Source organism: Cetorhinus maximus, chromosome 18 (assembly GCF_964194155.1).
Source record: "Cetorhinus maximus chromosome 18, sCetMax3.hap1.1, whole genome shotgun sequence".
Classification (NCBI taxonomy): domain Eukaryota; kingdom Metazoa; phylum Chordata; class Chondrichthyes; order Lamniformes; family Cetorhinidae; genus Cetorhinus; species Cetorhinus maximus.
The window spans coordinates 73,604,075-73,630,429 of NC_135896.1; the positions used below are offsets into that span (position 1 = coordinate 73,604,075).

General features: G+C 41.5%; 1 protein-coding gene across 2 annotated transcripts in view; it reads right to left on the bottom strand.

Moving 5' to 3' along the window:
* The window catches only part of LOC144693247 (tau-tubulin kinase 2-like), a 313,940-nt gene that overhangs the window by 268,202 nt on the left and 19,383 nt on the right, over positions 1–26,355 (bottom strand). For both annotated transcript variants that reach the window (XM_078562916.1, XM_078562915.1), the window contains exon 2: positions 7,401–7,560. In XM_078562916.1, coding sequence (XP_078419042.1) covers positions 7,401–7,508 — 108 coding nt within the window. In that variant the 5' untranslated portion in view covers positions 7,509–7,560. The remainder of the gene's footprint in view (positions 1–7,400; positions 7,561–26,355) is intronic.

A 26,355-nucleotide genomic window follows, 5' to 3' on the forward strand; every position in this document is an offset into this window, starting at 1 on the left:
TTTAACCATAACCACCTTTTCTTTTTAAAAATAACTTCTAATTAAACCACAACATTTCTTGTCTTCAATCATTTTTGGGTTCTCTTGATCTAAAATAGCCAGAAGGTATTTGAGAGATGGAGCAGAGGTAAGGACAAAAGCATGATTCAGGGACAAGAAGCAAAAAACAAAATCAATACTATAGGCTGGATTTTCAGCCCCCTTTGGGGCCAGGATCAGAGACAGGCAGGGCCTAAAAATAGTCTCACCAGCCTGTGTACAGGTTCCTCGGCCCCATTCCAGGCCATTTTTGTGGTGGGGAAGGGGGTAATTGGGGAGAACTATACATCCGCACATAATTAGCTGTCCGCTAAGTGCCTAATTGAGAGCAATATTCTAGTTGATCTTCAGGTTCCCATAGGTGGTGGGGGCAAGTTTAGATGTGTGGAGATGGGCACTCAGCAGCAGGCCACCCTCCCTGACTGCCTGCAGAATCAGCAACAGGCCACCCTGTAGAGCAATTTCACCCCACCGCACCTCCACCCCCCCCCCCCTCACAGTGGAGGCCTGGATGCCAAATCTGTTTTTCATTAATGATTTTTTTTAAAAGTTGGAGAGGGTGCTTCCATCTTAAAGCAGCCTCTCTCATTTCCCCACTATTGCAAGCTGCTGCATCTTTCAGCTGGAAGGTCTATGATTGGTCCCCCAGCTTTGAGAGCCCACCTGCCATCCTTAATTGGTTGGCAAACCTGGCCTTCCATCTGGCAAAAAATTGGCCACCCTGGGAAATCACAGGTGAGTAACGGTCATCGCACCACCCCCTTGCCCTACCCCAGAAGCAGATTCAGGACCTGGAACCAGTCTCAACCTCTGCTTCTCCCCAGTGGAAAAATAACAGTTTTCTCAATAATTTCCAAACAGGACTGCGTAACATACACCACAGCATAGATGTCTGAAAGATTTATGCTTAAACTAATTAATGCCTGGCAATACAAGACTGCCGGCTAAGTGCAGATGATTAACTGCAAACAATGCTCCTGCAACACAGCTCACATCTTACAATTTGAGAATGCTAATGAAACTGTCAACTTACAAATGACAAGTTTTAGATTTCCAGCCTTCACCTTTCCTAAAGTTGTCAGGCATGTTTTAATAAAAGATTGGCTTACATTAATGGCAAACAATTTTCTGGGGCTGGGATGGAGAAAGAAAAAGAGAGAGAAGGGATGGAGAGGAAATCAATTAAATATTGATTTGCTCTGCCAGGAATTTAATCTCATCGATTTCAAAGGACTTCACATATTTCCATGTACATTAAAGTGCATATCATTCTGTGCACTAGCACAGATTTGCCAGTAAAGGACAAGACTAATAAACCCCCTAACGTTACTCCTCACTCTTGCAACTGCTAGGTGATGTGTTAATATCACAGCAATTTATCTTTGTTAACTTCAGCTGGACAACAAACCTCTTGAAAAATTACTGAAGTAACAAATTAGCAAATGTACAATTAAGGCTTGCAGGAAATAGTGGGTGTTGTAAAATGGCCAAGCTTGGATTTTGGGCTATGTATTTCAGATTTTAAAGGCTTATTGCTAGATCACTGAGACAGCCAAGTTTTTTTTAAATTTGTTGAAATATAGCTAGGTTAGAGCTGTAGGTTATTTATCCACTTGAGAGAGGCACCTGATTCACAAAACTGGCGTCAATCCAATCAGCCTGCTCGTAGACTGATCATGTAGACTTTGGTCCAAATCTTCTGGGATCTTTATCATCGAAATCAGAACATCAAATGGAGCAGATGTGCACCAGGGCCCTGCGGAAGTCCAGGCACGCACGTGCTGAAATTGCCTGGGAAGTTTAAACTTCCAATAGTCTGATTTCTGCTGCCTGCGGCCCTCCCCAGCGCCAGAGACTTCGGCCAGATACACGGGACTTACCCAGATAATTATCCAGGAAATGTTATAATGTTATACTGGTTAAAACCTGGTCCAACTCAAAGATTAGCCAGCATAACTGAATGCCACAACCGACGCCCCCACCCACCCACCCACAATCACCACTGCTCCCTCCTGGACCTGACTGGCCTCTCTCTCCCACCACCACCACCTTCTCACATTCGAATGGGCTCTCGTGCCCACCACCACACCCTACGACCTCTCTTTTCCACGACCTAACTCTCTCTCCCACTTCTTCCCCCAACCCGACCCACTAATGGCCACCAGCCCAACCTGACCCTCTCTCCCACCACCAACCACCAAACTGACTGCCACCCTGACCTGACAACCCCACCCTCCGATCCAACCCTCTCTCACACTACTCTCCCTGACCTGGCCGCTCATCCACCGACTCAATGACTTGAGACCTTTAAAAACTTGTCCGAGTATGGCAGCTCATGTAAAAAGGGGTGTGTCCTCTCCTAGTCAGTCTTCTCCTGCGCTACAGCTGAAATCAGAAGTCCCAGCTGAAACAACGCACTATGGTCGGGGCACAGAATTCTTCACCGGCAGCAGCAATGCACACATATTCATGCTGACTGGAAGACCTGGGCCTGTATTCCCCACTCCTGCAACTCCCAATGGCACTATCTGCTAAAACATATTTTGTGCTGCCCTGGGGAGTGGGGGAAAAATAATCTACAATATTCTTTGAGCACAAAAATCTGCCTCAATGTCAAAGGAACATTAACTGAAATCAAGGACTAATGTATGGCTTCATAAAAGAGTCCTCTAACTACCACAAACAGCACAGCTCTGCTCCAGCACCACACCCCACCATGACCAAACAAACAAAAGAACAAACAAAGTACAGCACAGGAACAGGCCCTCCAAGCCTGCGCCGATCATATTGCCCGTCAACTAAAACATTTTGCACTTCCGGGGTCCGTATCCCTCTATTTCCATCCTATTCATGTATTTGTCAAGCTGCCTCTTAAACACCACTATCGTACTTGCTTCTACCACCTCATCTGGCAGCGAATTCCAGACACTCACTACCCTCTGCGTAAAAAAACTTGCCCCACACATCTCCTCTATAGTTTTCTCCTCTCACCTTAAATCTATTTCCCCTAGTAATTGACTCTTCTACCCTGGGAAAAAGCTTCTGATTATCTACTCTGTCCATGCCACTCATAATTTTGTAAACTTCTATCAAGTCGCCCCTCAATCTCCGTCGCTCTAGTGAGAACAATCAGAGTTTCTCCAACCTCTCCACATAACTAATAACCTCCAGACCAGGCAGCATCCTGGTAAACCTCCTCTGCACCCTCTCCAACGCCTCCATATCCTTCTGGTAATGTGGTGACCAGAATTGCACGCAATATTCCAAGTGTGGCCTAACCAAGGTTCTATATAGCTGCAGCATGACTTCCCAGCTTTTATACTCAATACCCCTGCCGATGAAGGCAAGCATGCCATATGCCTTCCTGACTACCTTATCCACCTGCGTTGCCACTTTCAGTGACCTGTGGACCTGTACACACAGATCCCTCTGCCCGTCAATGCACTTAAGGGTTCTGCCATTTACTGTATAATTCCTGCCTGTATTAGACCTTCCAAAATGCATTACCTCACATTTGTCCGGATTAAACTCCTTCTGCCATTTCTCCGCCCAAGTCTCCAACTGATCTATATCCCGTTGTATCCTTTGACAATCCTCTTCACTATCTGCATCTCCTCTAACTTTAGTGTCGTCTGCAAACTTACTAATTAGCCCAGTTACATTTTCCTCCAAATCATTTATGTATACCACAAACAGCAAAGGTCCCAGCACTGATCCCTGCGGAACTCCACTAATCACAGCTTTCCATTCAGAAAAGCACTCTTCCACTGCTACCCTCTGTCTTCTATGACCAAGCCAATTCTGTATCCATCCTGCCAGCTCACCTCTGATCCCGTGCGACTTTACCTTCTGTACCAGTCTGCCATGAGGGACCTTGTCAAAGGCCTTACTGAAATCCATGTTTATAACATCCGCTGCTCTTCCATCGTCGATCATCTTTGTCACTTCCTCGAAAAACTCGATCACTTCTACTTGTAAGAATGGCTGCCTATCATCAAATCTTGATGTGTCTGAATTTATTTCAAGTGAACACAGGAAAGCCCCAAGTTGCTGTCAGCTCAACATTATTGCTATGGTTCAACCTGATTGCAAGGAATGGTGTCTTTAAAAACCCTTAGCAGAAGATTGTATGCTTTCTTTTTCTCTCCAAAAAACAAAACAAACATTCTGAGTAGCCAGAGACTAAGGCAAAACTAAGATGGTACACATTCCAGAACTGATAGCTGGGAGTTTTCTGGCACCTTGTGCATCTCTGATAGGGGCTAGCAAGTGGTCCTAAAAAGTGACCTCAACTTAAGCAGTAGATGGGGGGGGCAGGTGCCCATCCTGACATCTTGGGTACCTGTCCTGTTAGAAAGGTTTATACAAGTGATTGACATAGGTAAACTACCAACCCATAGAAATATAAAAAGTGTATTCATGAGTTGCCATGTGGCAGCCCTCATCAGGCAATCACCTTCTTCAGATGGAATATGGACCAGGAAAGATGGAGGAAGACTGAGGGAAGAGTTCCCTAACACTTCAGCTAGAGAGCAGAATGCTGCTGGGACCAACACACTCTCACTCCGGTCATCCTCTGGGATCAGTGAACCACTCCCAATTGTCACAGGTTGTATGCTTTTCCTGCCTGTTTAGTTTAAATATAATGTGTTAACTATCACCTCTTAATAAACTATCTTAAAATTACTTACGAATACCTGGTTGCCTATCTTGGGCATCTGTGGCTCCCAAACCAAAATCTTCAGCCAAGGAAGGGAAAGCAGCTCAAGTGGCACACAAGCTCAAATGGTGCTTTAAATCCCATCATCTATAAAGATCACTTCCACAAGAGTCACTCTGCCTCCTATCTTAAACATACATCCACCATTGCTGAGCTCCATTTCTATCAATCTTCTCACCATTTCCACCCTCAAATTCTAAGATGCCCAAATACCACTTGTATCCTGAGACACATTCAGCCCTGCTCAGCAGAACCACACCTTTTGCTGATCTCCACTGGCTCTCCATTCCTCCAACAGAGGAACTTGAAAATACTCATAGTACCCCCAACACCAACCTTCTCTACATTGCATATCTTGTCCTTCAGCATCCTCACTCTGATCTCCTGTACCTCCATTTCCTGTGCTTCACATTCACAGCCAAGTCTTTAGCTGCTTCAGTATTCCCATCTGGAATTCTCTCGAGGGTTGTTGTTCTCTCTACTTCCCACTTAACTGATAAAAGAAACTTATCCAAATCACATCCCATCAGCTACGTTTTGGCCACTGTCAAACTTCCTGCAAAGACTCAGTACTTTATCCATTTTCCTCTGGGATGTTTATTGATGTTAAAAGTCCTGTACAAATGCAAGTTGTTGTAACAAATTAACTAAAACTGAATTAGCTGGCAATTATCCAACATCAGTATTAAGACAATTGTCAGAAATAGAGTACTTGGGATTTATATAGCGCCTCACCACATCCTCAAAGGCCCCAGTGCATTTCATGATCAACAGATCATTCTTAAATTAGGCAACCGTGGTAGCCAACTTATGCAAGCTTCCATAAAAGGCAAAACAAATCAGCAACCAGTTAATCTGTTCTCATGGTATTCTTTGGGGAGATGAATGTTAGCGAGGACAACTAGATAACTCCCCTGTACTTCTTCAAAGAATGCTGTGGAAGTTTTTTTTTTAAAATCAATCCAGACATGAAAACAGGGCCTCGGTTTAACATGTTGCCCTAAAGGACAGCATTTCCAACAATGCATACTTTCACAAGTATCAAGTTAGATTAACTGCTCAAACCCATAACTGAGCTTAAAACCCCAGGTGATCGTTTTACTAAGAAAAGCCAGGGTGACAATTACCAAGTGGCCTAGTTTTCAACCTCTACCTGATAGTCGATATACCAATGAACAAATTATCACCAATTCCACAAACACCACAAAAGGATGAAACAGATGTTCAGTGGTGAGTTTTAGGGCCACAATACTCAAATTTATGAAGCTGGGACTGAATAAACATGCCAAAGCCAATAAGTGGGTTTGTATGATTAGGAGACACATCTGCACAAAATGCAAGGCTTCCTCATGCATCCAAAATGCAAGACTCCCAAAGGCAACATCTTGATATACATTTCCAATTACAGCAACTGAATGTTCAATTCAACATCCATGCTGATTAGAACCATAGAACATGTTAAGAAATACACAATTAAACTGCCAACATTAAATAGTCTATGCAATGAAGAGCAGGAGAGCAATAATGAGAATCCTACTAAACATCCATTATGCCACTGACCAGGCCTTTGAGTTCAATTCCCAGCCCTGACAGAGCAAACCAAAGTGCAGGTGTCTAAGTGGTGGATGGCTGTTTAAGTTAAGTTGAATCTTTAGGCAAAGTATTACGCAATAAGCCAAATAGAGTGAGTGAATGGCAGGAGGCTGGCTAGAGTTTCAAAAGTCAAAAACTGGGTGGACTGGTATTGTCCCCAGGTCAGTGTCAGACAGTCCCTACTGACCAGTTTATCATGGCACTGGAGGAAGCCTCGAAGCATGGAACGTGACTACAACATCAGGAACATTCAGAACTTGAAGACATTTATTATGCACAGTTTCCTGCCAAAACGTACATGCAGATGCACCAAGTCATAAAGCTCAGAGGCATTTAGGATTGACTGAAGAGCTCGAGCATTAAGAGCATTTTGCTCATAAGCCTGATTTTAATACAATCCTGCAATCATGTATGATTCACATCCTTGTCTTAAAAACAATGGGAAAGAGGTGTCTAAAAGCATTAAGCCAATCAACCAATTTACATATGCCTTTAATCAACAGGCATATTTTAATGCATTGCTACAAAAATCTTTTACCAATAATGTAGGCAGACATAACAGTTATGGCAGTTGAAAACAAACTCTCAAACATGCTCCAAGATGTTTCACTGTGTGTATAAATGCAAATTTATTTTTCATATCTTCTCCCTTCACAGGTCTTTTCACAAAATTCTACATCCGTAACTCGTGGATGGGTAATTAAACCACTGAGGGAGTTCATAGGATATCCTAACTTAGAAGTACAAACTAATTTGAACTTACAAATTAGAGCTAATGCTTTTGGGCTTGCTAGCCTGACATTTATTTGGGCATGGTAAACTGTTTTCTAACCAAAAAGATATGTACAAATGTTTTCAATATGAAGCAGAAAAACAGATCAAATTAAGAACAATAATTCAAAAAAGTTACTGACTGCAAACAAAATGTATTGCAGACACACAAATAATACAAGGGCATTATATGTATAAATTCCTAAGCAAAAGTAGGAATCCTTCAGTTGCCACATTTTATAAAATGCACAAAATAGCAAAAATCAGCTATACTCACCACTTTCCATCTTTCCTTTACTAGGAAACTGACTGACAATATGTCAGGCTGCTCACCTCCCCCGCTCATGTCTGTAGTCCCTTTTGGAATAGCTGCTATGCAATGCATAAGTCAGCCTGGATCTTCAGGGTCCCAAACGCAGGTTCCATTTAACCAGAGGCTAGAGAAATGAACCAAAACGTTGATTTCAAATGCTAATGCAATCATTTAATTCTTACCTATTGTACCACAGCAGAGAACATCTGAAATTACAAATTACATGAAACAGGACTGAATTGTGATATGTACAAGCCAAAAATAACATATGCTTGATCACTAGGAAACAATTTGCACATTGCATAATACAAATATTTCAAAACAAAATTTAAACCAATGATATAAAGCAGACAATGCTAGAAATACTCAGCACGTCAGGCAGTATCTGTGAAACAAGAAACAGTTTTAGATCTAAAACCTTTTATCTCTGCTAAGTATTTCTAGAATTTTCTGTTTTTATTTCAGATTTCCAGCATCCGCAGTGTTTTGCTCTTGTATTAGTGTTGTGCACAAGATTAATGAGAATTTATGGTTTGCAAACTAGTTTTAAACAAGCAATGACACCATGGGCATTTTAACCTTTCCTTTCATAACATATGAAATAGGAGCTGGAGAAGACCACTCAGCCCATTAAGCCTGCTCTGCCATTCAATAAGGTCATGGCTGATCTTGGGCTTCAACTCCACCTACCTGCCTGCTCCCCATACCCCTCAATTCTCTGGGACACAAAAAATCTGTCTATCTCAGCTGTTATAACCAGATGAGGAGGGGGTCGAATGGCTTCCTTCTTTTCCCATTCCTCATTTAATCATAACAGTTTCAATTTAACATTTACAGAATTGGCAAGTATATTAAAGTGTTTAACTGTTTATGCGCTATGATTATAAAAGATCCAGACAGGTTTTCTTGAGTTTAACAAAGAAAGAGGATCATTTTATTATACTTACACTGATCTGGGTAAAATGATAAAATATGCACCAACTTTTACACACATACATACACACAAATATAGACTGAGGAAGGATCGGTTGATCAAACTGGAGATCGTAAGTAAAAGGAATACAATGGCTTGATGACTCTGCTGGTCAGGATACTCTTTCGCTGGTCAGTGTTGTTTTCATTTAAAGTTGCAGCCAGTTGAGCAGAATTTCTGTTTTAAAAGTTCTGGTTGGTCTTGATCAGCAAACAGGGCTCAAAGCTAAAGAGCGAGCACAAGAATGGCTCAACACCTTCAGCTGCTCGTCCTCAGTTCATCAGCATCTCAGCCTCAACTTTCTGCAAAAAATGTTTTTAAACACACAAACGGGGTTTGCTGGTCATGCAACTTGCTGTCTCCACTGTCAGAGGAGGAGTTCCAAATAAGGCTGTTTTCATGTATTCCAAAAGGTAGCTTGATTAGCTCCTGTCTGCAGTTACCTTAGCCATTGTCTGATAGCCCAATTGATTAGATTTCAACACACCATCCTGCTCTCATGTCCACATGTCCGTCCTTGACCTGCTGCAATGTTCCAGTGAAGCCCAACGCAAACTGAAAGAACAGCACCTCATCTTCCGATGAGGCACTTTACAGCCTTCCGGGCTCAACATTGAGTTCAACAACTTCAGATCATGAACTCTCTCCTCTATCCTCACCCCTTTTTTAAAAAAATAAAAATAAATTTTGATCTACTTATTTTTGTTTATTTATTCATTGTTTTATCCTTTATCTCCACCCCCCCTTTTTATCCCACTTTCTATCCTTTTTCCCCACCACCACCCCCTCCCCATCCCCAAAAGGACTACCTGTCACTTGTTCCATGTTGTTCTTTCAGAGTGCTGACCCTTGTTCTGCTATTATCACATTCTGCTTTCTCACCTTTATGCCACTATCAATGCCTTTTTTAGCCCTTACCACTACCATTAACACTCCTTGTCTTTTTGTTCATGACATCTTTGTCAATCTCTCCTTTTCCCCCACCCAACTTCACTGCTCCACCCACCCCCCCCCCCCCACCCCCCACCCTTAAATAGTGTAAATTTCACACATTTCTACTTCTCATTAGCTCTGAGGAAGGGCCTTATGGGCTCAAGATGTTAACTCTGCTTCTCTCTCCACAGGTGCTGTCAGACCTGAGTTTTTCCAGCATTTTCTGTTTTTGTTTCAGACTTCCAGCATCTGCAGTATTTTGCTTTTATGATTAAATTTAATACTCCCTGTCTCCAACAGTTGAATCTCAGGTGCTTGTCTTAATGCCTTGTTAATGGCACAAGAGATAGGGTCTTTCACAATCCTCAGGGGTTCAATGTCTCTGGTAGGGTCTTTGCAGATCTGACATCTCCATTCCAATGAAGTGGAATTCCACATGCATAGTGATGCAAATTGGGGCATCCATTTTTGATTTCCAATCATTCTTTTCAACCTGTTGTTTTAACAAGTCTACTTCTTAGAAGTTCAAGTCCAAGTTTCCAGCCAGTGGGTTAAAAAAAAAACCACGATTTGAAATAAGCACTTCTTCATGACACAGCCTTAAATATATTCAATGATGGCACATCCAAAACCCTCTGGGGTAGAGATAAGATTCACTACTTGAGTGAAGAAATTTTTCCTCAGGCCCCTTATCCTGAAACTGTGCCCCTTGTTCTAGATTCATATGAAAGTTGAAAAAACAGAAATTAATCTTTCCCAAAAAGATTTTCCACACCCAAAATATTTCTTATAATATAAGTTATAAATGTACATTCAAATTTTTTACACAGCAAAGGGCAAATTTAAGAAAATTTAATTTTACAAAAGCAGCCACCAACAATTCATGAAGGTGACTTGTAACACACAGCCAACTCCAGCACCTGCGTAGATTGTAGATGGTCTTACCATCATCCTGATGCAATTCATCACTTCCGCAAGCCAGGCATGTTGGAAAGTCAACCCCAGTATGATTCAAACTCATAATTTGCAGACAGAACTTCTTACAATATCACCGTATTCCTCTATTGTTTTTAGATTTTTATTTTCCAATTTTATACTGAAAAACGTGTTGAACATGCACAACAGAATAACACAACACAATAGTATTGATAATGAGTTTTTAATCAGTAGAATTTATCAACACCAACATTACTCAACTTACCCAGAGAACAGATCGAAAGAAAGGGTATAAAAAAATCAGAAGCATAATATACTAAGAGCTTGGTACTGGGAAAAGTTAAGAACTAGTTAGGGGCCGAAAATACCGTTCTAAACTGAACCGTCTGTGTAAAAAGGCGATAGTCAGGGATTCGGGAGACCACACCAACAGGACAGCTTTCTGACGACCTGGCATCGATGAACAGTGCCTGATTACCACCTTAAGAGGAGCCATTCTGAAGATTAGTATTCAAAAAACTGAAAAATAAGCCTTCTCAAAAGAGTTAATTTCATGAAAATACACGATCTGTTTCAGCTGGGTCATTTTCCAGAGCTTTTCAATTCAGATGGCAGCAAGTAACTGGAACATAATTATACGTTACACAAAGCTGATCAATTGATTAAAATAATGAAGCAAATAGGTTTACTTGCCTTAACTCCTTACAGAATCATAACCCAGCATGCCTACTAAAAGATCAAATCCAAAACATTGTGACCTTGAATGGCTCTGAAGTCACTCAAAATGTGTGTTACAAAAGTCCTTTGCATTGACTCGCGATGGGTCAGCGATGGGTCAATTACAGATTGAAGTACTGCAAGAGGTCTTACAAGTCCACTGGTGTATAGCTGTACATAACTTATTCATACAGCACCTTTAACATAGTAAAACATCCCAAGGCACTTCACAGGAATATTATAAAACAAAATATGACACTGAGCCACACAAGGAGATATTAGATCACATGATAGGTTTTAAGAATTAGAGGAGTACCGATCTCTCCGAAGGCTGTGGGGCAAAGATGATTACAGAGATAAGGAGGGACAAGGCCCTGGAGGAATTTGAAATCAAGGATGAGAATTTTAAATCAAGATGCTGCTTGACTGGGAGTCAATATATGTCAGCGAACACAGGGGTAATATATGAATGGGATTTGGTTAAGATAAGAGCAAAGTTTTGGATGACACAAAAGAAATATCAGCATAATCAAGGAACAAGTAATTTTGTCCACTACTTCCAGACCTAAAAGGTAAGGCAGGGTTCTCTGGGTAACTGAAGAAAGTATCCCATTCCAGCCATAAGATATAAATGGGCAATTAGATCTCTGATCCAGGATCCTGCAGCCTTTTTAGGTATTCAATTCAAAAAGTTAGACAAGTTATCCTCCTGACAGGTTTGAGGAGTAGGAAAGAAAGAGGAAATCACCCAAGCTTTCCCCCCAACAAAACTTGCCCAATAAGTTTAATAAAAAGTGAAATATACCACTGAGTTCTGAGGTGAGTTGCAAAATCTCATGTGATCAGCCTTAGAAAGGGCTCAGAGAAACAAAAAGATTCCTTCATGTTTCTTGGGAGAAAATGGAATCAGCACAAGTAGTTTTGTCTTGACATCATTGATTCGCTACCCAAGCAAAGACCCACAAAGCCTTTAACTGGTTATGAAAATGGAAGAGTAACCCTGGGCAAGGAGCTGCATGCATACATTCAGAAACTGTGCAAACTGAAATTTTTATTCCAACTCTTATATTAGTTAGTTTCTACATAAAGGGAAAAAGATGTGTGACAAAGGCAAATAAACCCATTACATTCCTATCTTTCCTCAGTTCAGATGAAGGGTCATCAACCTGAAACGTTAACTTTGTCATCTCACCTCTCTACAGATGCTGCCTGATCTGAGTATTTCCAGCATTTTCTGTTTTTAATTTCAGATTTCCAGCATCTGCAGTATTTTGCTTTTGTTCAAATAAAAGGATAACATGCACCCATTGATAATACACCAAAAACAATGAGCAGCAATTTCATGGAGAATATATGCAATGCTTGATAGACACATGAAGATACAATCAATAGCACTTCCTTTGCTTGCTGAATATGTCTATGGACAGAGTTAGCCATGGAGGAAACAAACATTTAAGAATGCAATTATAGTCTACTGAATTGTCAGGATCTTAAATCAGAAATACCCAGAAGCTTACAAGCATCTGTCCTCTTTATGCCAGCGCTTTAGGCATTGATCTACTGGTCAAGAGCAGCAGTGGAGCAGGTATTTTATGTGGGGCGGACACAGATTTGTATTGCTGCTCCTGGGCCTCTATCATAGTTATCATTGTCAATGAAGAGGTTCTCAGCTCCAAGAAAAAAATACTTTCACTTTAAAGTATGTTTTCCACATACCCCCGCACAGCCCAACCACCCCTCCACGGCAAAGTCAGAGGTCCAACAAGCCCCCCCCACCTTTTGCACTGACCAAAAACTTGCATTCAGATAGTGTATTCAGCTTAGTGCTCCAGAGGGGCAATTATCATACAAAAGTTTGACTCAACTAGCATGGTGAATACCAACCTCGCATATATTTGGGCAAATAAGCTCATTGGCTGCTGCATCCCCAAGAATGGATAGATCCCTGTTTTACATAGATCAAGTAAAATGTTAATATAAAATGGATCTTTCAATCAGTTCTGTAAATTCAAGCTACGTGTGATTTGAGCCTGTTTTTTAATGAATAAAAGTTTCAATGATGACTCAGTCGGATCAAGCAAGTGAACCAAGAAGTGGGGACAACCTCCAATCTTTACTCCGGTCAAAAAATATATATAAGTTTTAGTTGAACCCATTTTTACAGACTATTTTTTCATTGTGTAATAGAAATTAGGAAATGTTTCATATTTAAGCATTACTGTTTCTCAAATGCTAGTGCATTTGATATTAACTGATTATTGCATGAAAATTGCACATCTATATGTTCTTAGCTGCACCACTTAGCTTTTATCTCACTTCTGGTGTCAATTATTCCCATTATAAATTCTTAAAACCACATAGATCAAGGAAGGCAATTATGTGGATTTGTCACTGTTTATTTTCAGGTCACATTTTTAATCCACAGTAACATTCATTCAATTGTCTTTTAATGCCTTCATTAAAACATTTTATTTGAAGGTATCTGCCTCTCTCAAAAGTCCAGGATTGGAGCTGATATCTCTGCCAAGGGCTACAACCCTAAGCTGAATTTAGATTGTGCAGTCTGAAAAGATGTAACAACATCAGTCAATAATAGCAAGGTGTATGTTTTCTTTAACTTCTTGCAGTTTCTGCTAAAAAGTTTTTCAAAATTATCTGAAGGTGATCTGGGGATAATTTTAAAAGCTTAGCTAAAGTCAAATTCAAAGTTATTTTTAAAACGATAGGATTTGCAAGAGAAAGAGTGACAGCTTTCTGATTATGCTTCTATTAATGCCTTTGTTTTGTGCTCTCATTAAATCAGAGTGAATCACAGTGTTTCACTCCACAATACTGAGGAGAATCCAATGTTACATTGTCTCAATAGGAAAATACATCATAAGTGTCAATGTTTACCTGTAGTACCAGGTATAAAAAACTGTAGGTGGGGCCATGATTGGGATTATTAAGGCGAAAGGCCCATCATGTAACATTAGTTCACAGTTACATTATAACTCAAATCTTCCTTTTAAAATCAACAACTTCGTCAGCATACTGTTTTCTAACTGGGTGCAGGTATAAACTTACTATGCAGTAATTATAATCTCAGACTAGTGATAATATTAATCCCATCATATCAATCATGGATAAGGCCCTCTTTGATCACTTCCTTGTATCCACCCATATTCCCCTCCAACACCCTAACCCTAACTCCTGTATCCATACCTGGGGAGAAAAAAAACTATCCCCTAGAACTGCACTTTCAAAATCCTTCCACCCTCTATTTGCCACAATATTTCTCCTACTACTGATTTGCTCAGCTCTCCTCCACCTTTGGTGTTCTAGTTGCCAATTAAACTATTACTTTCTCTCTCACCCTGGCCACTTCTCCGGTACAGCCCTCATCTCCGCCCCCTTAAGTCCAAGGAACAGAGACTTGAAAGGATATGACAGATAACTGGTTTAGCCATCCTCTGCCAGATCAGGCTGGACCTGCATTATTAGGTCTTCTCTGTTAAAACTGCTCACTTATTCTGGATAATCCCTGGGTTCTTTTCTATCCTGAAAATCATCATCATCTTAAACCCCTCTTATCTCCTCCACTCTCACCAGCAACATCGCACGAGGAGTTCATGGTCATCTTTGTTACTAAGATCCAGACTACCCAATCAGCTGCCTCTGCCACAAGATGAGCTTCTGATCTCAATCGTGCAATCATTAAGACCACCTTTTTCCGGCTCCACAACATCGCCTGACTTCACCCATCTCAGTTCATCTCAGCTGCTGGATCTCATTTGTGCCTTTGTTACCGCTAGACTTGACTATTCCAACACACTCCTGGCTGGTCTCCCATATTCTACCCTCCATAAGTTTGCGGTTATCCAAAATTCTGCTGCCTCTGTCTTAATTAGCACTATTCCGTTCCCCTATCACTCTTGTGCTGACCTACATTGGCTCCCGGTCATGTAATGTTTTGATTTTAAAATTCTCATCCGGGTTCTCAAATCTCTCCCTGGCCATCCCTCTCCCTATCTCTGTAATCTCCTCCGCCCCGACAACTCTCAGATACCGGCACTGAGCTAATTCTGCCCTCTTGAGCATCCCTGATTTTAACTGCTCCACCACTGGTTACTGCTTTCTGTTGCCCAGGCTCCAAGCTCTGGAATTCCATTCCTAAATCAATCTGCCTCACTTTCCTCCTTTAAGAGGGTCCTTAAAATCTACCAGCTTTGGCCAAACATTTGGTCGTCTGACCTAATATCTCTTTATGTGGTTCAGCACCATATTTTGTTTTATAACATTTCTAGGAACAGCACTGGGATGTTTTATTACGATAAGGGCACTATATAAGTTGTTGTTGCAGCCAGTTTTACACAAGAAATAAGAACGTAACAAACAGGAGGAATAGGCCATCCGATCCTTCAAGCAGCTATGCCATTCAATAAGATCACAAATGATCTTCTACCTCAGTTACACCATCCCGCATTATATCCATACCTGTTAACCCCATTATCCAAAATTATGTCGATCAGTGAATTGAATATATTTTGAGCATCCACAGCTCTTCAAGTACAGAATTCCAAAGGTTCACAATCATTTGTGCGAGAAAGATTCTCTCAGTTCTAAATGGCTGACCCCTCATTCTGAGACTGACTGCTAGTGCTAGACTTCCCAACCTGGGAAAACATCTTCTAGTATCTGTTACTCACAATAAGAGGTTGTGGTGGAAGAATTCATCCAGACAGGTCTCTTGGTTCAAGCTGGTTTATTTCCAAGAAAACTCCTCAGTGCTACTAACTTCCTAGTAGCTTCCACAGAAAGTGTTCCAGCTGTACCTTTTTATTCTGTTCAGTTGGGATAATTAATGCCCATCACCTGTTTAACTACCAATTGGTTTTAACAAGATGACTGCCATATTAACAGTATCTACCCTATCAGGTCATGTAATAATTTATTACCTTTCAATGAGATCACCTCTCTTTCTAAATTCTAGGAAATATTGGCTTAGTCTACTCAACTTATCTTCATGGAACAACCCCCTTATCCAAAGAAGCAGTGCAGTGAGCCTTTATTGCACTCTCATCTAAGGCAAGCCTATCGCTCCTTGCTTTCTTAAATAAGGAGATCAAAACTTTTGCGGTAGTCTCACCAAGGCTTTATACAATTGGTGTAAGGCTTCTTTACTTCGATACTCCAATCTCTTTGCAATAAAGATTAACATACCATTTGCTTTCCTAACTGCTTGCTGTGCCTAACTTTCTTGGGTTCATATACAAGGACACCCAAGTCCTTCCGAATACTAACATTTCCCAGCTCCTATCATTTAAAAAATTCTGTTTTTCTATTTTCCCTAACAAAATGGGTAACTTCACATTGCTCCACATTATATTCCATCTGCCAAGTTCTTGCCCAGCCTGTCTAAATCCTTTTGCAGCCTCTTAGCATCCTCCTCACAGCTTACTTTTCCAAACTTGTTACTGTCAGTAATCTTTTATGCATTATACTCAGTCCCTTCATCCAAGTTGATTACAGATAGTAAATATACCTCAATCACTTCAGCCTGGCAACCTGAAAACAATCTATTTATTCCTACTCTGTTTTCAATCTGTTAACCAATCCTTAATCTGTGCTAATATATTACCCAATCCTAAAAGGTATTATTTTGTGTAATAACCTTGTGCGTCCTCAGCCTGTGCTGCATACATAAAAACTCATATGATCCAATCAATTTTATTTCATTGCTTCCCAAATTGCCATAAGTTTGTCTGTAAAAATAATATAAAATAAAACATAGTGTGTTTCATATACAGAATAAGGAAATATGTATTTAAAATGCTAAAATTACATCTCCATATACTCAGTCCAATTAATCTCCGTCTTCTAACCCCATTTCATATGATGTCTACACAGTCTGGCTTCCCCATATGCAATGCGAGGGGAGAACAAATAGTAACTTTGTAAACTTATATAATTATAAGACACACTATTTCTGTGGTAACCGAATTCCCTGTACTGACTAGCCTGTCAATACCAGTCAATCAACTGAAACATCATCTGTCCTTTATGAATCATACAATAATGAGTTAAGGTATTTACAACCCATTTAATACAGCCTCATAAGTAGAGGCTATCTAAAGAAAAGCTGCTGGGACAAGGAGAAATTAAAATGGGGTTTAAAACAATAGGAGATAATAGAGTAATTTTTCCACCTTGACAATGCTCTTCCACCCACTGAAGATGATGGCTTTCTTGCCAGGATGCCGTTCCACAGGCATCCAGTGCTTCACCAGAGTGGCCATTATTCAGCTGTGAGCTTTGGCAGTGTCAGCAAGCTATTCAGCTACAGGGGTATCACAGACAAGCTTGATTATGTCCTCACCTGATGTGCAAACATACATAGCCAGCAGAAATTGCTAGACAGACAAGCACCAGGAAACCTAGGTGATCTTCCCCCACACTAAACCAGGGGCATTGACAGCATTTGTGATACCCCTACAAACACCTCAGCTGAGATTAGATAACTCAGTACTTCTTTATCTGTGTGGCTCAGCTATTCAATGGATAAATTCACTTGAGCCATCCGGTAATCATGATAATAGATTGCATTTAATCAATGTTTTGCATGGCAATGCCTAAAGGTTAACAGTCAGGGGCAACTGAAATCTGGGAAAATGTCAGCAAATCCTTCAAGGAAGTTTTAATGAGAGCTATAGTATACCCACAGGGAATCTGCAGGTCAATCTGCCCATCTGCTCATCAATAAGAGCCTCATGAACACATTCTATTCTAATGCAAACAGGATTCTTTAATTAAAGAAAACCCAGAACATTTAAGATGCATCTATTGGTTCATTCACTTGATCAAGCAATATCAATTTTAAATTTCAATGGCATGCAAATCAAAAAGCAAGTCAAAGTCATTATCCAGTTTCAACCAATTTATAGTAATAACTAACAGATGGAACATACAATACCGTTTCAATTACTAATGTGTAGAAAAGACATCCAGGTATTATTCTCAGTAATTTAATTTACTTTATTGGTTCAGGTGAATTTAAAGGTAATATTCAAAATGGTAATGATGAGCTGTTAAAAATTTCTAATGAGATTTCAATTAAGCACTGTGCGGAATACCTCACTATAGGAGGGTATTGAAGCTTTAGTGAAGGTATAACAAAGATTCACTAAGTGCTGCTTGGTATGATAAAAAGATTTGGAAAATTGGATTTTTTTTTCCCCAATCAGAACATGTTGATTACTTGAAGTTCTGATAGAACCATTTAAAATTATCAAATGAAGGAGATGATAGAGAGAAACTGACAGTTTCAATGCAGCTATAGGGTCAAGAGTGAGCGGTCACAGGTACAAGATTCAACACAAGAGATTTAGAGCAGAGAACAGGAGAAACTTATTTACACAGTGTTGTGAGATTCCCAGGATTAGTGGTTATAAGTGGATGATGGGACAGGGTAAGTAAATGTTGTCGGAACTATTTTCTAGGGTGGAGGGTAAATGCTGGTGCAGACTAGTTGGGACTAAATAAAATGGCCTGTTTGTGTTGTAACGTCTGTGTCTGTGAGGCTGCCTATTTATAAAAATCGGATATAGGGTGGCATTTGAGTGAAGAGGTTCTCTTGAAGGCAGTGACACTAGGTATCAGCAGCCAGCCCTTGCTCAATTTTTTTAATATTCGTTCGTGGGATGTGGGCTTCGCTGGCTGGGCCAGCATTTATTGCCCATCCCTAGTTGCCCTTGAGAAGGTGGTGATGAGCTGCCTTCTTAAACCGCTGCAGTCCATGAGGCGTAGGTACACCCACAGGGCTGTTAGGAAGGGAGTTTCAGGATTTTGACTCAGCGACAGTGAAGGAACAGCGATATATTTCCAAATCAGGATGGTGAGTGAGTGACTTGGAGCAGAACTTCCAAGGTGGTCCTATCTATCTGCTGCCCTTGTCCTTTTAGATGGTAGTGGTCATGGGTTGGAAGGTGCTGTCGAAGGAGCCTTGTTGAATTCCTGCAGTGCATCTTATAAATGGTACACACTGCTGCTACTGTGCGTCGGTGGTGGAGGGAGTGAATGTTTGTGGATGTGGTACCAATCAAGCGGTCTGCTTGGTCCTAGACGGTGTCAAGCTTCTTCAGTGTTGTGGGAGCTGCACTCATCCAGGCAAGTGGGGAGTATTCCATCACACTCCTGACTTATGCCTTATAGATGGTAGACAGGCTTTGGGGAGTCAGGAGGTGGGTTACTCATCGCACAATTTCTAGCCTCTAACCTGCTCTTGTAGCCACAGTATTTATATGGATAGTCCAGTTCGGTTTCTGGTCAATGGTAACCCTCAGGGTGTTGATAGTCGGGGAGGGGGGGAGGTGGGGGGGGGAGAAGGATTCAGTGATGGTAACTCCATTGAACATCAAGGGGTGATGGTGGATTCTCTCTTGTTGGAGATGGTCATTGCCTGACACTTAAGTGGCAAGTAACATTTGCGCCACACATCAGCCCAAGCCTGGATATTGTCCAGGTCTTGCTGCATTTGGATATGGACTGCTCCAGTATTTGAGGAGTCACAAAAGGTGAACATCGTGCAATTAGCAAACATCGCCACTTCTGACCTTATGGCAAAGAAAAGTCATTGATGAAACAGTTGAAGATGGTTGAGCCAAGGACACTACCCTGAGGAACTCCTGCAGTGTTGTCCTGGAGCTGAAGTGACTGACCTCCAACAACCACAACCATCTTCCTTTGTGCTAGGTATGACTCCGACCAGTGGATAGTTTTCCCCGATTCTCACTGACTCCAGTTTTGTTAGGGCTCCTTGATGCCACGCTGTCAAATGCTACCTTGATGTCAGGGACATTCACTCTCAACTCACCTCTGGAGTTCAGCTCTTTTGTCCATGTTTGAACCAAGGCTGTAATGAGGTCAGGAGCTGAGTGGCCCTGGCAGAACCCAAACTGCGCATCAGCAAGGTTATTGCTAAGCAAGTGCCACTTGATAGCACTTTTGATGACCCCTTCCATTACTGATGGGGTGGTAATTGGTCAGGTTAGATTTGTCCTGCTTTTTGTGTACAGGACATACCTGGGCAATTTTTCACATAGCCGGGTAGATGCCAGTGTTGCAGCAGTACTGGAACAGCTTGGCTAGGGGCACAGCAAGTCCTGGAATACAAGTCTTCAGTACTATTGCTGGAATATTGTCAGGGCCATAGCCTTTGCAATATCCAATGCCTTCAGCAATTTCTTGACATCATGTGGAGTGAATCGAATTGGCTGAAGACTGGCATCTGTGATGCTGGGGACCTCTGCAGGAGGCCGAGATGGATCATCCACTCGGCACTTCCGGCTGAAGATTGTAGCAAATGCTTCAGCCTTATCTTTTGCACTGATGGGTTGGGTTCCTCCATCATTGAGGATTGGAATATTTGTGGAGCCTCCTCCTCCAGTGAGTTGTTTAATTGTCCACCACCATTCACGACTGGATGTGGCAGGACTGCAGAGCTTAGATCTGATCCATTGGCTGTGGGGTTGCTTAGCCCTGTCTATCGCTTGCTGTTTGGCACGCAAGTAGCCCTGTGTAATAGCTTCACCAGGTTGACACCTCATTTTATAGGTATGCCTGGTGCCGCTCCTGGCATGCCCTCCTGTACTCTTCATTTAACCAGAGTTGATCCCCTGGCTTGATGGTAATGGTAGAATGGGGGACATGCCGGGTCATGAGGTTACAGATTGTGTTCGAGTACAATTCTGCTGCTGCTGATGGCCCACTGCGCCTCATGGATGCCCGGTCTTGAGTTGCTAGATCTGTTTGAAAGCTATCCCATTTAGCACGGTGGTAGTGCCACACAACACGATGGAGGGTACCCTCAAGGTGAAGGTGGGGCTTTGCCTCCACAACGACTATGCGGTGGTCACTCCTATCGAAACTGTTATGGACAGATGCATCTGCAGCAGGTAGGTTGATGAGGATGAGGTCAAGTTTGTTTTTCCCTCTTGTTGGTTCCCTCACCACCTGCCGCAGACCCAGTCTAGCAGCTATGTCATTTAGGACTCAGCCAGCTTGTTCAGTAGTGGTGCTACCTTGGTGTTGGGCATTGAACTCCCCCACCCAGAGTACATTCTGCGTCCTTGCCACCCTCATTGCTTCCTCCAAGTGGTGTTCAACATGGGGGAGCACTGATTCATCAGATGATGGAGGGTAATACGTGGTAATCAGCAGGAGGTTTCCTTGCCCATTTTGACCTGATGCCATGAGACTTCATGGGATCCGGAGTCGATGTTGAGGACTCCCAAGGCATCTCCCTCCCGACTGTATACCACATGCCGCCACCTCGGCTGGTGATGGTGATACCTGGGACATTATCTGTAAGATATGATTCCGTGAGGATGACTATGTCAATCTGTTGCTTGACTAGTCTGTGAGACAGTTCTCCCAATTTTGGCACTTGCCCCCAGATGTTAGTAAGAAGGGTCGACAGGGCTGAGTTTGCTGTTGTCATTTCTGGTGCTTTGGTCGATGCCGGGTGGTCCATCCAGTTTCATTCCTTTTTTGAGGCTTTGTAGCAGTTTGTAGGGAGTTTGGAAGGACCCGATGTGATGCATCCAAGGGAAGTTAAGAGTGAAAATTGTGAAGGCACTGACCATAATTTTCCAAACCTTCTTAAGACACTGGGGTGGTGTAAGAGAGTGCAGAATTGCTAAGATTACATCCTTATTCAAAAAAAGGGTGCAAGGGTAATCCCAGCAACTACAGACCAGTCATCTTAACTCGTGGTGGGGAAGCTTTTAGAAATGATGATCTGGGACAAAATTAATAATCACATGGACATGCATGGACTAATTAAGGAAAGCTAGCACAGATTTGTTAAAGGTAAATCATGTTTATCTAACATGAAATGAGTTTTTAATGAAGTAACAGAGCACTGATATGGGTAATGCAGTTGGTGTGCTGTACATGGACTTCCAAAAGGCATTTGATAAAGTGCTACATAATAGGCTGGCTAGCAAAGTTGAAAGCCACAGAATAAAATTGAATTCTCTTCTCCTGAGAGCAGTGGAGGCTGGGTCATTGAATATGTTCAAGGCCAAGTTAGATAGATTTTTGAACAACCAGGTAGTCAAGGGTTATATGGGTCAGACAGGAAAGTGGAGTTAAGGCCACAATTAGATCAGCCTCCATCTTATCGAATGGTAGAGCAGGCTCATGGGGCCAAATGGCCTACTCCTGCTTCTAATTCTTGTGCTCTTGTAAAAAAAAAAGGAACAGTGGCAACACAGATAGAAAGTTGACTGAGTGATGGTAAAACAGAGTGGTAGGAAAGGTTATTTTTCAGACAGGAGGGAGGCATACACTGGGATTCCCCAAGGCTTGGCTACCAGGATCACTGCTTTTGGAACAGAGATATCTGGGGTTATATGTGCACAAACCGTTGAAGGTAGGTCAGGTTGAGAAAGTGATTTTCTTTTAAAAAGCATATGGGATCCTGGGCTTTATAAAGAGATGTAGAGTACAAAAGAAAGGAGGTTATGATAAAACACTGATTTGGCCTCCAATTTCACCACACTTCAGGAAGGATGTGAAGGTTTTAGAAAGGGTGCAGAAAAGATTTATGAGAATGGTTCAAAGGTTTAGGGACTTCAGTTATGTGGATGGATTGGAGTAACCATGGTTGGTCTCATTAGAAGAGAAGGCGGAGAGGAGATTTAATAGAGGTGTTCAAATTCCTGAGGGGTCTAGACAGAGTAAATAGAAAGAAACTGTTCTCATTGGCAGAAGGGTCAAGAATCAGAGGGCACTGGTTTAAAGTGATTGGCAAAAGAACCAGTGATGGAAAAACTTTTTTTTTTACATGAGTAGTTGTTAGGATCTAGAATGCACTGCCCAAGTGTGTGTTGGGAGCAGATTCAATCTTCACTTGCAAAAGGCAATTGGATAAGGGACCCGAAAAGAAAATTTACAGGGCTATGGGGAAAAGGTAAGCGAGTGGAACTAGCCGAGTTGTTCTGGAGAGAGCCAGAACAGACATGACGGACCAAATGTCATCCTCCTGTGCTGTTGCTATTCTATGATTCTATGTATGGAGCTTCCCCATTGGACAGAAATGCAAAATAAGACTGAACTGGTCTCAGATAATACCTAACAACCTGTCAAAAATCACTACAGCTAAAATCCTGGGATCAGATCACCTGCTCAAACACAATCAAGATAGCAGAGGGAAAAAATTAAAATATTGTTTTTTTCTTCCCTGCTCCCCAGGATTTTAGTAGGTGACTTGAATCAATCTATAAAGCTAAATGTCAATTGATACAAGACAGTTACTGGCACAGTAATAGCAAATTAAACAATGTTGCCAAAGGCTTTCAGTTGGGCATAATTTTCCCACAAGGAAGAAACTAACTGTTCAGCTGTGAATATATGTTTCTCCCCACTGCACGACCTCAAAACGTTTTAGCTTTCCTGTGCTATGAAACGGCTTGCAGAACATGAGGCACATTACAATTTGCTTTAATTCGAACTAGGCCATAGAAATTGGCAGTATTATCAAAAAGAAATAAAATAATTTGCTGCTGAATATTAAACATCCTGATGGTCTGGTACTCAGACCTTCTGAAGCGAATTGCCCACTAAACTATCTGCACACATCTGTAGAGTTGAAGTCCTTTGCTTCTACACCAGAAATGAGGATCTGAAGCCATCAGATAACACCCATATTCAAACAACAGGTTGCACTGGTAGTAAAACATTGTTTCTCCATTTGAAACTCTTTCGAGTTACCAACAGTCACAGATTGCAACTCTTTTCGAGTACAATCACAGTTCTTGGTTTCCGGGAGTGGGACATGAACCCACAACCCTCTGATTCAAAGGCGAGGGTGCTATGAACTGAGCCACAGCTGACACCTCCCAAATTCTTTCGAGTTATCAACAGTCACAGATTGCAACTCTTTCGAGTACAATCACAGTTCTTGGTTTCCGGGAGTGGGACATGAACTCACAATCCTCTGATTCAAAGGCGAGGGTGCTATGAACTGAGCCACAGCTGATGCATTATGAGCAGCTCCCTCATATGAGTTTTTACATCAACACTAAATTTAAAATCTTTGTCCATGTCTTCAAATTCCACAACTGTCTTGCCGCTACATTATCTCTATAACTTCCTCCAGTCTTATATCCTCACCAGTTCCTATAACACTGACCATTTGTGTATTCCCCCTCATCCCCAATTGGTTTATACTTATTAAACAGGGTCAAGCAAGTCTGCAGTTATCCATCATAATTTCTTCCCACATAGCTCGGCCACTGTTCTCATATATACTTGCGAATTGTATCTCAATATTTATGGTAAAGGCACTCCATAAATGCAAGTTGTTACCATTAGTTACCACAACAACAACAACAGGGGAAAATCGGAAGTATTTCTCTATACAGGTTATGAAGACATAGAATCTTTTATCACAAGTGCTTTTAAAACAAACCATAAAGTGGAATTGAGTAAGTATTTGAAAAGGAACCATATAAAAAGGATAGTGGGAAAAGACAAGGCAATGAGATTAAAAGCTGATAAATCCAGTTGAAGAACTATAGTTGGCAAAGCCTGGTGAACTGGAACAGCCTTTCTGTTTTATTTTATTATCTCTTTCTATTTGCTATTTCTGAGTATTGAAGTTTCAACACAAATGAATTATTCATAGTGCTAAACATGGCTCAGTAGTAGTAAGCTCACCTGAGTCAGAAGGTTGTAGCTTCAAGCCAAGTCAGAGTCTTGAGTACCTAATACAGACCGACATTTTGGTGTTGTCTTTTGAGTGAGATGTTAAGCCAAGGCACCTTTCCCACCGTCAGGTGGACACAGAAGATTCCATGGCACTATTTTGAAGAGAACGGGAGTTCTCCCTTTGTCTTGGCCGACATTTATTCCTCCACCGACTTAACACAGGTTATCTGATCATTATCTCATGGCTGTGCATGGAAGCTTGCTTTAAGTAAATTGGCTACGATGCTTTCCTACATTACAAGTGATGACACTTCGTAAATATTTTGTTTTAGGTTATCCCAACGTTGCGAAAGGCACTATAAAAATGCAAGTAAAGATACACAAAGCAACAGAGATACCCAAAACTATCTGCAAATACTACCACCCCAACGAGGACACACATGAATGAGAAAGAATAAGACGACAGCAAGTCACACACAGCAAGAGACCGAAAAACAAACCAATATCCACTGATGCCAAGACTGAACTCTTGTTACAAACTTAAATTAAGTGGTAGATCATTGGAAAATTGCTAATAGAAATCTAGGAATTCAGATATAGAATCTTCAATTAATGTTCATGGAGAAAAAAACTCAGCTGGTGTTTATCAGTGTTGATCCCCAACCCTGATAAACAAGGAAGGTTAACAATAGGAAGGGCATCCGGCTGTAAAACCACCTGCCAAATCTAAATGATGGCTGATATGAATGGAGTTGGCACCCATGCTAGGGCATACCCTGCAAGCGACACATAGGGTTCCTGCCTGAATCCTGTGAGGAATGGGCAAGGGTCACCATCCAGTAAGAGAGGTTGGCTAAAGAAAAGGTGAAAAGATGACCAAACTCAAAATAGCAAGTCTAAATGTTGATAGCCTGTTAGGGAAGACCTGATGGTGAGAAAAGAAAGACAAATGTGTCGCCAGGAAACAAAGTGGAAGGTTAGCAAAGCAAGAGAAATTGGTTGGGGGGGGGGTGGGGGTCAATAGAAACTTTACTACAATGGACTGGGTGGAAGGAAGAAATGGTGTTGGAGTAGTACTATGTGAAGAAACGAAGGATAAGGTGCCTGCAATGGGCAGAATCAAAGTAAAGCTTGAAATCAAGAACAAAAGTGGAACATAGTCATAGTTATGCATCACGTGACCAGAGGAGAAAGAACTGGCAACGCTAAATACCCGATACCAAAAACACATAAATCACCTTAACCTACACTACAGTGGTAGTAGAGAAACACAACTGGACTACATAGTGGTTGTAAGAGAATGTGCAAAGGAAGCAAAGACTGCAAAATCTTCTCCAGCGAGGTACAGACCACCCAACATAGGGTGCTGATGGCAGAGCCAATTGCAAAGAAAACAAAAATGACAGAAGGTGAGGAAGTAGACAGAACATGAGGTAGTGAAAGCTCAAAGACCTGCAGGTGAAGGAGGAATTCAGAGAGCAGATGTAGGGACAGTTAAGAGAAATAGAATTTATGGCAGACACTGTAGGCATTTATTTTGAGAGGACTGAAATATAAAAGCAGGGATGTGCTGCTGAGGTTTTATAAGGCTCTGATCAGACCACATTTGGAATATTGTGAGCAATTTTGGGCCCCGTATCTCAGGAAGGATGTTCTGGCCCTGGAGAG